Source organism: Diadema antillarum, unplaced genomic scaffold (genome assembly GCF_040938485.1).
Source record: "Diadema antillarum isolate AM-2024a unplaced genomic scaffold, OU_Dant_1.0 seq00000263_RagTag, whole genome shotgun sequence".
NCBI lineage: Eukaryota > Metazoa > Echinodermata > Echinoidea > Diadematoida > Diadematidae > Diadema > Diadema antillarum.
The window spans coordinates 1408815-1425211 of record NW_027271301.1 but is presented as its reverse complement, the minus strand read 5'-3'; the positions used below and the strand labels follow the sequence as shown (position 1 = coordinate 1425211).

Here is a 16397-nt window from a genome sequence, read left to right as displayed (position 1 = left end):
CATAACATTTACTAGTAAAAGGTCTACACTGTATAGTCCTCACGGTACTGGAGAGCTGTATACAAAGTCAACGACAACTATAAATATGTAAATGCTATTATTACAACAGTTGCACCTTTTGAACACAGCAAACTACGTGGATATCCATGAGTTAGAGGACTTTAATAGACTCGGGCATATCACTCGTCGGGAGATCCAATGAGATTCAAAAGTTCAATGTCAGGTCAGGACTAGATACAGACAAGCATCCAGTCAGACATAAAATAGGTAGATAATGGATATCATTCTTTTTTTTAATTACAAGTCATCATCCTAGAACAGCGAATCAGACGAACTTCCTATAAAGGTAGATAAGTTAACTTTGGATCACTTGTTGTAATTATTTTTGCCATTTAAGAAGCCGTGTCAGATGTGGGTATTAAGACTAGGAGACGGTGAGAAGGAGCTGGTTAGACGTCTAGGAATACTTTGCGCCTGCATGAGTGAAGACTAGTAACTAGCATAGTACACGTGTAACCTTAAAAAAAAGATCAGTCGTTAAAGCGGAAAACCATGTGGACAAAATGCACAGTCTTCTACGTCGAGATTTCGAAATCGAGGTTCGTCGAGATTCTGGATGAAAATGTAGCCGTCTCCCGCTAGCATGCATGCAAGCATGGAACTACAACATGGCTGAATTGTATAGCTCTATGCATCGTGTGAGAAATCTCATGCAGCGTGAACCCATCAACATCAGCAGTTTCTGATTAAGCCATCTGTGCCATCAAGTAATCTGATAACATAGGTCCAAAGACATATAACACACCGACGGATCGAATGAAACAAACACCTGTAACACACTGATCGCAGTTTTTACACACACAGTCGATGAAGTAAATGAATGAAAGGAATGAAACGAGGGGTATCATCGAGGGGTACCCCGTGCATCATCCGCGTAGTCCCGGTCCGGTCATAGACAGTTTAGTTAACTCACGACGGAAATCCGAAAAACATCACAGTAATGTGGTTAGAGATAAACGCTACATCAGTCGTGACAATATTCTCACCCTTTGAAAAGCGTAAGAGGCAGAATATAGTCTTCCCACTTTTACCTTTATATCGCGCTATTTAATGATCTATCTATTACAGCAAAAATAAAATATAATAATTTTTCAGCTATCGTATCGATGATACAATTGGAAATAAAATGATCAAATACATTTTAAGTGATGATCCAAAAGAGAAAGAATGTGACGTTCATTAAACAGAATAATACCCACAAAGGAACGTAAAAAAGAATTTTTCTTAATTTAAAGGACCTGCGATGCAAACGCAGGTTGGCTTATTATGCTGATTAATACAGTACCCTGATTTATACTATGTGGCCAAATGGATTTTAATATTACGTGCCATGACCATCACACTTTTTCTATTTTTCTTCAGATTACTTGATTGGAACCGACCACAAAAGGCCTTCAAAACCAAGATACTATCGATGACATCACTGAATCATTCTGTTAATAACTGTTAAATTGCTAATTACTATGATTTGAAAAAGACATTGGAATACATGCACCATAATGATATACCCTATAGACTGAGGATCATGTTCTATGGTGAGACTATGAACAAGACATCGCATGGAGACATGCACGAGCAATCCGAAGAAAAATAGCAGAATTTTTAATAAAATATTATATGGCGCACAAGTTTAGACATTCTTTTGGCCACATAAGTGGTGATCAGAGTATAAATCAATACCAGTCATTACTCCATTTCCTTTATTTTTCGGAGAATTATGAAGACTTGGTGCATGCAACACATCAATCTACAGGTTTATACTGTTAGACACAAAGGCCCGTGCAATCTTTCATCATTCATATACCTTGTTTTCTCTGTGCCAACAAAAGATTTCCCATTTTCATGTTTATTCAGTTGTTGATCTATCAACTACCCTGGGACCGCAAAGCTTTGTTGGTGACCTCATGATTCCCATTGAATCTGGGGATGTTGTTTTTCTACTGTTTTGGGGGAATGCGAGAGGGGAGTGGATTGACGGCAGATTAATCATTTTGGGCGAATTTTGGGAAAAAAAAAACACCAAACCTATGCGCATGAGTTTATGCGTTGAACAATTGTGTTTACCTACCGAGCCATAACAAAGTCGTCACACACTAGATCAAAAGCAAAGTGCAAATGCATTTTCTTTTTCTGAGTATTCAACGAAAATGCTTGGAATTTGGAGTTTTCTGAGTATCAAATGAATATGCTTGGAATTTGGCGTTTGTAATATATCCAAAATAATGTTGGTTTACTCTTTCACATTTCTCTAACATTTAGGTATACACGGAGTTACCGTATACGGCAAACCAGAGGGGCAGACGAGATCATCTCCCTGGGCAAACCTGCATACATCAAGCAAACATTTTCGCTACGTTTCTTAGAATAGTAAAATATCACTTCTTTACGTTTACATTGAAGGTGTTTTACAATCGCAGATTTTTTTTTCAAGATAATTATGAATGATCCCCTCTACACACGTACAATTTTGTACATTATATACAGACACGCAGCAAACACACACAATGCATGCTTTGCGTGATGTTATGAGTATATCCAGTGAGGTTTTCTCTCACCTCCGAGCTCCCTGGTATATCTGGGTGCATGAAGAGGCATACATTGTACATTCACCCGCTCGTCAGAAGCGTGGGGTTATGACCGCCAAGGTACAGATTCACGTACAACTTATATTTGCACGTCGAGTCTTACCTCGCCATAACGTGGAACCTCCCAGTGGCGCCGCCAAGAAAGGCAAGAACGCCATTTTGGCCTGGCGCAACACACACACATTCACATTCGAGAAACCCCCTCATAGTCCCTTGGAAACTCTGCCAGTTTTCTAGAGAGGCCTACTCTAGTCTAAAGCATTAACGGAATTACTGACACACAAGAACACTTACAATAGTGATGTCGCCTACAGACATCACATTATCACATTGTCATGCAAAATATACACCCAGTGCCCATCAGTGGACCTTTTTATACAAACATTATAGGCTATGTATGAACAACGAATGTTAAATAGGTGGGAAAGCACTCGGAGTTTTTTCCCCTTACTATAGTTCTATAAGGATTTGATGTGAAGTAATGATGTACAAAGGGCAGCATGCATAAAGTATACCTGGTTAAGGCCAATGTTCTGTCACCAAGGAACAAGAACATCAGCTTCGCTTCAGACATTCTTTAAAAAAAAAAAGGAAATTCATAAACACGAAAAACAACCTTTACTTTTCTACATTTGATTTTTGATTGCTAATACAAGTATATAATGTGTAACATTTCCCCAAACATATGATTATAGCAGATGATCGCACTAAAAAGCGGGGGGGGGGGGGGGGGGGGGGGGGGTAATTAGCTCGCTCGATAACAGTGCGGACTTCACAAACATCACAGAATAGGTCCCTTCTTCAGCGTTATAGGTTGAATGGAAGCAACATTTTGCGTTGCGTTAGAAAGTGGGATGGCGTGATTGCAAATAAATGCCAGTTTACATCCCAGTAACACTTCTGTGGGCAATTACTCCTTAATTGTGACGTAATGCTGCAACACATCATCTACTTGCATGGTACACTTTCTCTTTGCTACATTTTCCTTCTCTATTTTTTTTTTAGGAAACTTACCAAAGTGAAATTTTTGGCGACAAAATCAACGACTTTGCATCACAGGATATGAGCTTTGAGGAACATACTTAAGGTTACACCCTTTCAAGTGTTACTGTTTTTGAAGTTTTACTTAACAAAATAAATATTGAGCACTCGTGTCACTTGGTTATGTGTGTTTTGTAACGAATGATGTGGTATTGCCATTTTGTACTTTCAGCTTGAGTATCATAATGAGGTAATTAACAGACTGCAACTGCAGACTACGACTGCAACCTCGACTTCAGAAGCAGGACGCGTGTAGTGTGCTTGTCTCTCTAGATATGGGGAGGAGAGTTCCATGTCAATGTTAGTTCGTGGTTATTATCGAGATCTTCGCCCAGACTTTGCTCTAGTTCCCACGGAGGGAAGTGAAACTCTGCTTACCAGTCATTGTTTACCGTGTTCTGGAAATACGAAGACAAACAACGAATATAATTAGTACAGCCACATGCATGGAGAGCAATTTCTCTATTCACTGTGCATATAAGCGCATCACAAACAGACTGACGATTCTCTTGCCATACGCGTGACAGGAAGTTGAGATCGAGACATGAATTACTCAAACTTGTTATATTGGAGAAAACATGAGTTGGCTCTTGCTAATCCTCTGACGTGACAGAGGCAAGAACTGTGATCTGGTAAACATGTTACCATATTTACAATTCAGTTACTAATTCAAAAACTCGGAGGATTTTGTAAATTCTGCTATCTAATAAATGGTACACATAAACAAGGGGCACAAGAGAAGGGGGATCTTTATTCTGCCTTACGAAATGCGGACGATGAATTGTATAAATATCATAATGCATGTATAGAGGAAAATACAAAAGCACAGGAATGTGCCTCTAACAGAGCCTTTCATCATAATGACAAAACTCTGCTTCGGCCACCATAGGTGTTTCACATGTTCATCATCCTGTGCAACGTGATACTGTGCAACAGTATATCCCTTGTATTTTGAACATTGATATTTGTGTGTGTGTGTGTGTGTGTGTGTGTGTGTATGTGTGTGTGTGTGTGTGTGTGTGTGCGTGTGTGTGTGCAGGCCTCGAAATAGGATTTTGGAGGGGCACGGCCATTTAGAAAAGGGCACTTTTTCCAAGAGGCCAGGGCACTTAAGTCAGTCAGAGGGGCACCAAGGCCACATTGGAAAGGGCATGTTTGGTGTTTATGAAAAAAGAAAGAAGAAAAACAAACCGAGAAAAACAAACAAACACACACACACACACACACACACAAAGTGCAACACACAACAAAAACCTCTTCCCTACAGCTGTAACACATTCCCGATCTCCGCGTTTCTATCAGTGAAACAACATTTTTTTAAACAGGAATAAAACAACAGTAGGTATTGATTGAAACTCGACACCCTTTCAGGCCAGCCAGGCTGCCATGAAACTTCAAAGCACATTCCGACAGCTGGCTGGCAAAACCACAAGGCAAAGGAATTTGCGTGCGCGTGTAGATTGCTATGATTAGTTTGTGACAGACAGTTCATGACCTCCAAGAATGCGCCAGTACGCGCGGTTTCTTCTGTTGATTGGTCTCTCTCTCTCTCCACCCCTCCCCATTCCCCAGTCTGGCACACCTTGGCATCGTGGGATTTTTCTTTTTTTCTTGGTGAACTTGGGAGTTCACTCTTCACTACTCTATCTGAATATGCGCTGCCTAGCTAGTACATACTCGCGGCCGCTGCGCTGCGGAGGCAGTCGGGACGGTAAAAGCCAGTCGGGCGTACATGTAGGTACACGTCGTCTCGTATCTCGGAAAGATACTTTGAGTTTGAATCAGATATATCGGGACGCGAGTGAACTGAAGGTATGATATTTGAGATCAGGAAAGTTGTTCAAGCTTATTAAAGAGACTTTGAGAAAGGGCATATCATATGTCATAAATAATAACTTTCATTCTAAAAGGGCACCACGGCCCCAAGAAAAAGGGCACATTTTTTTTGGCCGTAACTTTGATCAAAAAACAAAAGGCATTGCGGCCAACGAGAGGGGCACCGACGGCCATGGCCGTCGGTGGCCGTCGGTTAATTCGAGGCCTGTGTGTGTGATGCCGCAGGCCAACTTTAAATGAAGGTGTTTCGTTATGACCTCTCAGGCCACGACACCTCACCTAAAATCCCTATGAAATAATGGTGACCAATATCATTGTTGTGTGGCAAGATGTCACACTTCAAAATTTGATAATTATCTCATGTTTATTTCCCTACCTTATGTCAATGAAATTCCATGCTCTTTATACTGTTTGGCTAAAGCAGTATCATTTTAGTCACCCGACTCCTGTTCTGCATAATTGATTTTCGATCAACGTGAGATTGATCAACTGTAACATGTGGAAGATTTGAAATGATTTTTATCTATCTCTCTCTCTCTCTCAAAAAAAAAAATAATAAATACAAAAATGACTGAATACAAATCACTCCCTGACCTTTCAATTTTATTTCAGTAACGTTGTCAAAGGAGAAACACCTTGTCCCTTCTTCTGGTGTCTTGCACTGTTGAGAAGAATAATCCCATCTATTACAGGCAAGTTTGAAAGGTATGAACCATATAACATGTAGAGTTGTAGTACATATATACAATGTATTGTTGCATGCTATACAGTGTACGGTGTACCAAAGTGTCTGATGTTGTGTATAGATATGAAGATATACGCATTAGTATAGGGTTGACATTATATATACATATTATAGCGCTTCAAACAGGGCAAAAGCATGTGAGTGACGGGTTTGCTTTTCTCAATACACTTTTACACAGTATACCAGTAGTGTTAGATTATTATGGAGTAAATGGATGATGCTAAACTTATGCTCTTGGTTCGTAAATCACTTGATTGTGACAGCATAATCCTCAAAATATGTGTTTGCTACATAGGGTGTTTTCGTGCATCTGAATATTATTCATGCATGCAGTTCAATTAACTAAGTTAGACAATATCGGAAATTGGGGCGATTAACTGCCTTCAACTGCGTTCTTTTCCAAAAGCTATGAGTGTATAGAGATAAAAAATTCCTTAGTTCTTCCTCATACGGGCCCGGTCTCGGTACATGGGGATTGGTGAGTGCCGACAATCGTTTCGTTTCGATGCACTGCATGCCTATTCTGTCAGTGCACAAAATCTTGTTCATTAATGCGATTCATTGGGATATAGAAGATAACGGTCCACGAGTGTTGTCTTTTCTTCTTCTTTTTTTTTCTTCAAAGTTTCAACCCCCAAATCCTTTGTGTCTTCTTTCATTTTGTTTTCTGCATCTGTACGATTGATCATGTATGGTAATATATTGTACTGCCTTCAGGATAGTTGTTCGGGCGAAACAACGCCCCCGAGGAAGAGTTCAGTATACATGTGTATACGTCAACATAAATTTGTTATCTAATATCAATCTACAACGGTGTTGAAACTCTCTATACAGAATGAACAATTCACAGCTTCTTTGTTGTTGTCATGTACACATGTGTATACTGCTGGTATTTGCTATGGCAGTAGGACTTCATCTTTTCGATTGTCGTGTGTACAGCATGATGTGACGGTGTATATCGTTAAATAATGGTAAACGTCACGACGAGTGTCACAGTATTACAATTTGAAATTAGTAACCTAAGGAAGAGAACATTTTTCGCAGTTCATACTATAAGTTGGCAAAAACACAAAATTCCACGAAATGACAGTCGGAGTATGACTGGATGTCCTAATATACGAATGTAGACATGAGGGGCATCTTTGAGTTTTTGTTTGGCATTCAGTACATACAAAAACAAAACACAGTTTAATTGTATATTAGCATTCAACCCTGTTGGTAATATTTGATTTGATATTAGATGGCACAGAATGGGAAAAAACTGGGTCGTTTAACACTCTTGGAGGAATGAGTTCGGGAAAAGATGACTAATGATGTGAGTTATACCGCACGTAAGCTGCAGTAGGAAGTTGGGTTATTTCTTTATGTACCCCCCCCCCCCGATCTTTGAGAGATTTTCGCGGGACGTGATGAAAATCAAATAACATTTTCTTTCTCATGTATCTCCTTCTCCTGTATTATGGCTGAAGATAATGTACCGCCCTATTCAGACGACATTAGAAAAGGCTTTCGATTGAGTTTTTACACATGTGCACTGTACATCATATCTTGTCTTACACAACGAAGCCCGGAAGGGTAACTGTGCCTATCATAGCTACAGTGTACATTGTATTTGTACCTTATACTAGTTATAGAAGAATGTAATTGCCCATAAAGATTATACTTCATATCGTCGTAAAAACATGTGATTTGTGACTACTGCGAGATACGCAGCGCGATACTAACATGCGATGAGTGCACACTATAAAATAATATTGTATGCCAAGAGTTATGAGCATATCTTTATTATATACATATAGGCCTAACTAAATAAATTGTGTGCGTGAAATTCATAATCAAAGGTTATGGGTCTTCAAACAGCGTCAAAAGTATGTTACAATATCTATCGAGTTACAAACTAGTAATACTTCACATACACCGCATGTCCATGTGGCAAAAAGATGGAGTAAATTATAAATAATATACTTCAAGTTCTTTCTGTGATGGGGCATTCGGCATCCAGTTACTCCCATCACACATCGATCGCAAAGAGAGATAATTTGACGGGACACTCGATGCAATGGTATAAAGCCATCGAGTAGAATCTATTCCAAAAAAGAAAAATCTGCATCACCAGCACCATGAGAGACCCGAGTCAACATTGTGACGTCATAAACAGTATCATCATTTATCAGATAAAACCAACTGAAAAATGATGGTCAGTTTCCCTCTTTTATCGAGACCTGTAAATTGTATTATACAGCGCCATGAGTATCTTTTTATGTAGAATGGGCGCTTTATAAGAGTCTCTCTATAGTTTCCAATATAATAGCACATAAATCGGCTCTCAAATAAAGTTCTATATGCCAATATGTTGATTATCTGCAACTTCTTATTGCTATGGGACAGGGGAGTGGTGTGAGGGGACACCTATATTTAATGTAAGCATTCTGTCAGCGAACGAACTGTTTTGCTCTTTGTACACACTGCCTTTGACAAAGATGTATTGAGTGAAAGTCGAGGACGTGCCAAATCATCAGCGAGTATCCGTTGTGACATTTGAACTCAGGTTTCCAGTGTCCAAAGACAGACACCATTCATGTCCACTGGAGCAGTCATCGTGCTACTCTGGCCCTGGGCAGCTACACCTAGCCACCTCGTGTTTGAATGGCAACACAGCATGTCTTGGCGTATACATATCCCGAGCTGAATTTTAAAAAACCATTTTGGTTGTCCTACAATAAAATAGGCAATCATGCACTTTACGCCATAAAATAAATGACTACATACAACAAAACATTCTAAACATCATATTACACAGGGGTATGTTAGACATTTTATCGGATAATTTGTATGCGGGGGTCCACGACGACTCCTACACTGTACGTACCACGTGTGATAGTCTTTACAAACCATGGCGCTACTTTACTTTTTGACTCCTGCACGATCACCCAAACAAGAGGGAGTAAACACAAATGTGCAATGTTGAAAACTATCATAACTTGTTTAAATTGAAGTGACAACAGGTCTTCAGCTCTAAGCACAAACTAAACTCAAGGAAACAAACGATTTGAAATGAGGATAATACAGCTCCCTTCGTACTCCAAGAAAATAAGATAAAACTAGAATTTGGAGTCATATATAATATATATATATATATATATATATATATTTGTAAATGTTTATAAACAATATATTCATGGATGGGTATCCGAACTTTTCCGAAATGAATATATCGATATACCCGAAACAAAATCCTTTTGGAATTTTCGTAACTTTCAACAATAACTGAATATACTCCACTTCATTCAAGAATTTTTGCAACAAGAATTTGCATGGTATACAAGATCAATGGCAATGGATTCGAAGGCATCAAATTTACATATCGAAACCCAAACTTCACGTCCAAATCAGAAACGCACCAAAACATTGGTTTAAAAAAACACCACAAACAAACTAAGAAATACTTAAAGGAAACGTGAATCCGATGTAAATACTCACTTATACACATCACTGCCAATAGTCGTACAAATATATCGGGAGGGCCGCAATCCGAGTCGGCGTAAAACGGTTGCACGACATAATTCGCGAATGTCAAGGCTATGATGCTTTGCCCAGTTGGATTGATGATAAGAAGTGTCACCCAGAGAAGAATGAAAGCTGGTAAAGGTCCAAATGCAGTCAATATATAGGAGTATTCCCCACCTGATTTGACGATGGTGGTTCCCAACTCTGCAAAGCACAGTGCACCGATCAGGGAAAAAATGCCGGACACAGTCCACACGACGAGGGACATGCCCACAGAGCCAGCATTTTCCAGCACGCTTTTTGGCGAGAGGAAAATACCGGAGCCGACGATGCAGCCCGTGATGATGGTGACGCCATTGACCCAGCTGATTTCTTTCCTCAGACGAACTGGTTCATCATGGCTTCCGCCGTTCATTTGTTTGATTTTGACGTCGCTCTTTCCACCGAAATACGAGCTACCATTCATAATATCACCACTCACGTTGGGTATACACGGCTCTCGCGAAGTGTTCAGCACGGCCGCTATCTCCTCCTCCTTCGACGGCGGCATAGCTTGACGGACTATAGTTGTGCGGAAGCAATCTTATATATTCCTTATAAGGAACACACGATGTCGATCCGTATGTCACACTCAACTTCAACCACGGAATGCCAACTGCATGCAGAAAAATAGAAGTAATTTGCCTGTATGTATGTGTAGATACGACACGGACAATGGTGGAACGTTATAGAGTAGTTGCTCAGGTATTTGTAAAAGCATGGACAAGTGAATAAGTTCATTCGCCACTTCCCGCGCTATTCTTTCGTTCCAGCGCGCATTCTGAGTGAGTGCAGTGATGCAAGCATCAGTGCACAGCACACACACACTCGAGAGTGAGAAATTGCTTTCGGGCGTGTGTGTTGACAGTCTTGAATACAGTAGTATGCCGGGTGTCAGCACTCCACTCCATCCAGTGTATACTCGTAGTGGTATGCTCGTTTTCTTCAGATCCATTCCCTCTTCGTGCTGCCGTTGCTAGGCACAAAGACGCTGTGAAAGGGAACACCAGTTCCCCCTCGCGGTGTCTGTTCTCTATAAACTGGCCGCGCGGACTGAAAAGCAGAGAAAATATGGAACAACGAATATAATGGTGTAATACTTCAGTATGTTAGCTTCATACAAAGTATATTAGCTGTTCAGGGGTAGGAGTATACTAAGTAGGATCCCGATAACATTGCAATTTCCACGCGTCCTTGCTCTGCAATGATCGCCCTTTTGGGAATGTCTCCCAAACAATTTGATAGACTTTTGTGTATGGGTTGTCTAAAAGATTCCCGTGGCATTCCAGTTCTAGTATCAGTTGTCAGCTCTTCTGATAACTCCTTCTTACACCTAGTAAGCAACATGTTTTGTCAGCATACAAGAAGAAATTGAAGCACAATATACTGTAATAGAAATAGGAAATAACTCTCAGTGTGTTTTAAACATGCATGGGATAAGGGTAACTTCACATACTAATATATTTGGACGAGGAAGTGTTGCAAATGACATGTATAGCATGAGTATGCGATCAATGATAATAATAATAACAACAACGACACAAAAATCGTATGATGTATAGATACTTTACTTCCTGAAATCACCATGATAATCTGTCAAATACACAGATACGCTTTTGGGCCTGACCTGTCAATATCTTCATTGTACTACGTAGGCATTACTCTAGTGATACTGAACCATGTGTCAAACGTGTGTGATGAACATTATTATATAAAGTAGCCGTATAACATTAATGTGATCGATTGGTTGAAACTGCAGTAAAGAGGGTATGCACTGTTCACCTCTTGCGGGAAATTACATTTCACTTATAGTTTGAGTGTGTATTCGATATCATGCAAGGTATATGTGTTGTTTTCATTCAGTAATTTCATTGATTCATCATTTTTTGTCTAAAGAAAGGTTCATACCACTTTTATACTTGTTGGCCCGAATTCACGAAGGTGGTACAAAATGAAACCATGGTTTAAACCATGGAAAAAAACCATGGACATGGAGAGCCAAGTGTCGCATGGAATATTTCGTTACGAATTCAGTCATTTCGTCGATGAATGATTATTTTGTAATGAAATGACAACATTATGTAACTAAATGAACATTTAAACAACATGTAAACAACAGCTGATTTATGCAATGACATAGCAATGCACCTAACACATTCCACAACCTATTGAATTATATTCTTCTGATATAATTTTATTTGAAACCCCCATGCAGTTATGGCCGACATTATACCAAGACTGTTTTATATTATGTATTTCCTAGGAATTGTCACCGCACCGTTAAGACAAGATTTACATGATGGGTATACAAGTTTTAGAAGCAATTAGGGTTGCTTGCAAAAGATGCGGTTTATTTTGTGATTGACTGTGTGCACAATAGACAAATTTACAACCTAATTTATTCAAACTGTATGCATACCTTTAACGCAAAGAATTTTCCTGACAACCAGAAGCCCTAATGCATAGGCAGTGCGTTCTAAACATTCAAATATATTTGAGTATAATCACATTATTTGGAATATGCCTATAGCCTTTACGAAGGGAAAATACCTTTAACTTCAAATTTATGAAATTCTTCCGTCGAGATGCTTTCATTGTAACTGATTGACAAATTGCCCTGCCTCAACCTTAATTACGTCGATGCAGGGCAATTTGTCAACCTTTGAACTTATCTTGTATTTTATTTATTTATGATATGTATATATATATATATATATATATATATATACATATATATATATATATACATATTATGTTCGCATTATGCCCCATACCTAGGCCTGTATCATCTTGATACACTCTGTCGATTTTAAGGGGTGCATCGGAATAAAGACATGAACAAAAGGAGACTTTTTATTGTCTTCGTTTTCGTAAACTGCCACAATGAGGGACTATGTATAATGGGGATGAAACGGGATAATCTTTGATGGTGGTCATGACCGCACGTTAATCTGTTGGAAGCACCATCTCTGCCACGTAGCAAACAAATTACTGCCTTCTCTGGTCAAAGGCTTAGCTCTTCTTGAAGGAGAACTATTTCGAAGTACAAGTTAATGACAATACGTGTATTGCACACTGTAGTTCCAACTACAATGGGTAGTCGAAACGGGCATTTGTATATACAGTCATTATGTAGATTTAATTTACGAACCAACGGGAAGTGCGGCAATTTAGGTCCTACTATGGGTTAATAACCTTCAACATCATGATTAACAATAAGATTTCTGGACTTATCAAGCAGAGGGTGGAATTGGGTTTAGAGGTCTCCCCTGTGGATATTTCAACTCGTTTTGGCTGGGACAATGACAGGTGTCAAAGATAACAAAATTATGCCGGCTGCAGATAACGTCAAGAAAGGGTGATTACCGAAAGAGAAAGCTTCGCGCGTGGCTCAACGTGAATTAACCTTATACACAAAGTGTCACGAGTTTAAAGTCTGAACAAACTTATACCGTGTAATTAATTACCAGAGCTATTAACTCCAACCAAATTGTACGTTGATTAGATTAATTTTCCGACAAGCTTCCATTATTGACCGGAGCTCTTGGCTCTTTAAGACGTCGATTCTCATCTGCGTGTTCTCAATATGCTATATGGTATAAATGGTCGTTAATTTACATGCTGAAACCATCAAATATTGAAGTAGGTTTACCATCTTGTATGAAACTTGACAATTACAAAGTAGGCCTATTTCTTTCGACATATCGGTAGTCTATTAATGGCAGTGCACAGTTTGCATTATTCTGTTTACACCTCGATGACACCACATGGATGTACAATGTACTAAAGTATAAGAAATTTGTATACCTTTGAAGCCGGAGGATCACGAGTTTCTAGTACAGTTCGACCCTGATTATCCGGCCTCCTTTTATCCGGAAATCTCTATCCGGACGCGTTCACGCAGTGAAGGACTTTTTTTTTTCGTCCAAAAATTGAGAAAAAAACAGTGACTTTAAACTCAATTAAAATTTCTACAAAACTCACACGATTTACCTACAATATTCCCGACAGAACTAACATAAATTCACACCACATTATCATCGTAAAAATAAGCAGTCATCACCACCGTTGCGGGGTACGCTACCTGCAGCTTGGACGGCAACACATTAACATTGTGTCTCCCATATCCGGCCAATTCGCTTATCCGGATGAATGGCTGGATAATCGAGGTCGAACTGTATATACTGTAGACGTAGGTCGAGTCTTTATGGTATGCATAAACCAAACCTAAGAAATCCAAGGGGTACAGTTTATACACTCTCCCTCTAGCTATGGTTTATCAACAGTCAAGAATATACAGACAATTTGACCAATATTAGATTGCCGTAATTAAATAGATAAGTTGTACAGAATGTCAGCATAAGATACTGATTCATTTCACATATTGATCATGGATGGCCAATTGAGCAAATGCTGTACGGAAACGTATATCACGCGTGCGGCAACCACAGAAATAGTACTTCCGTGGCGACGACGACGGGGGCTTGTAACGTATACGGGGCAAAAGATGGCGCTAATTCGTTTGGTGACATGGTGGCAACCAGAAAAATAAAGGAGTTTCCAAACCGTGTGAATGCCTGTGGAAGTTATTTTACGATGAAGACTGTAATTACAAGTAGGTACTCTAGGAAAAGCCTTTAGGGCACTAATGACGTCATTATAATTATTGTAAATAAGACGTATGTCGTGACTACTAGTATCTGTCGGGTAATTAAATCAAATCTGCTTTTGCTTTTTTTTTTTCTATGGAAATTCTGTACTTATTTTGTACTCGCGTTAAAAACCCCACATTTTCTTACACGGGGAAAAACCCTTCTTGATCATGACAAGTTAGTTTCACATCCTTCGAACCACAATGCATGTGAGTCAATTTTCTATCGTATCTGACATAGGAGTAGGTCCTACTACTTAAGATATTTAGATACATGCTTGTGCAACAACTTTCACTGATGTGTTCTACTAATGTTACTGCTTTCACTCAATCCTAATTTCTCTTGGGAATTTTCGTTTCCTTTAACTAGAAACTCTCAAGGAAAAGTATATTATTGTACTAAATAAATTCAGAAGTTGGCATGTTTTATACTCTATGTAAAACTAATAGTATGTCACAAAGCAATTGTGACATCACAAAGCACTAATGACAGCGCGCCCTCCTTCGCACCGTCACTTTTGTTTGACACTTCATGATGATTATTATTTGTGAATGATGTCACATAGCAATTATGACATCACAAAGCACTTGTGACTTGCGGTCACTACTGCAAAATGTTATACAGTTATTGTGACATCATAAAGCCGATATCGCCCGCTGCTTCGTATATACGTGACATCGCGCCCTGCTTCGTACTGTCACTACATGGTCCCTCCACAAACATCGCATCCACCACACGACTTTTCGAATAAAACATGCATGTGGGTGCTTTTTCACTTATAGGAACAAAACTTTCATTAACAGAAACATTCAGCTTCTGTATCTGAAGGAGACAAACTTAATCAGAGAAGAAGAAGAAGAAGGAGAAACATTCAAATTCAAAACTAAATCGTATGTTCCTCCCGCATTATTGAATAAATAGCTTCATTCTACTAATATAGTATGTCCAGGAGAATAGTGCTCCTTTTTACTTGCTTTTTATTTGGTTGTTATTTTCTTCTCCACTCTCTTATGTTTGCACACGCATTTTTTTTTTTTGAAGCGCCATGGGGACCGACAGGAGGACCTGTGTGCCACTATAATATCATAATCATCATAGGCCTGTGTAGCCAGTATTATAATAATATATGGGCCTTTATACTTGTACGCTGTACTTATCTCGTTACTTATTAGCCTATTATTACCTCCGCCAAGGGAGGAGGTTATGTTTTCGTTACACGTTGGTTTGTTTGTTTGTTTGTTCGTTCGTTTGTTCGTTTGTCCGTGTGCAAAATAACTCAAAAAGTAGTGATGGGATTGGGATGAAACTTGCAGGAAAGGTTGAGAATGACACAAGTAACAAACGATTAACTTTTGGTAATGATCCGAGAATTTTAGGGGAATTTATGAAGGAGTTTTTATATTTTGGCAGGTAGGGTCAATGAACTTGGGAGTTCAGGCTGCGCGTATTTGAGGTTTGCATGCGCACACTAAAATGCGTGCTCTAGTTTCTGCTAGGGCGAGGCGCGCCATGCAGCTGAGGGTTTATGACGTAACAAAGGCTTCAATATTGGGAAATCGGGCGACTTTCAGCACACACTGCTATAAATACGTATGAGTGGAAATCACTGATATCTCTATGGAAGGACAAGATCAGTGGTGGAATTAATGAGCTGCATGCTTGGCGGAGGTCTGCACTCTCAGAGTGCTTTTCTAGTTGTCATTGTCATATTATTGTTATTATTGTCAGTGTCATTATTAATATTATTAATATCATCATTATTATCATCATCATCAATGTCTCTGCAGGGGCTATGGAATGCTTTTCAGTTTGTGTGTGTGTGTGTGTGTGTGTGTGTGTGTGTGTGTGTGTGTGTGGATGAAGTGGGTGAGTGTAGGTCACTAATTAGCGGCCCTGCATAATTATTATGCAATTTCAGTAGATTTATACTTG

The 16397-nt window shown here is 39.3% G+C and overlaps 1 protein-coding gene across 1 annotated transcript in view; it reads right to left on the bottom strand.

Moving 5' to 3' along the window:
- Positions 1–10573, bottom strand: part of LOC139729767 (Y+L amino acid transporter 2-like) — a 61852-nt gene extending 51279 nt beyond the window's left edge. Inside the window, exon 1 of the mRNA XM_071640701.1 lies at positions 9748–10573. Within this exon, the coding sequence (XP_071496802.1) occupies positions 9748–10324 (577 nt within the window). The 5' untranslated portion in view covers positions 10325–10573. The remainder of the gene's footprint in view (positions 1–9747) is intronic.
- Between the last annotated feature and the right edge of the window lie 5824 nt (positions 10574–16397).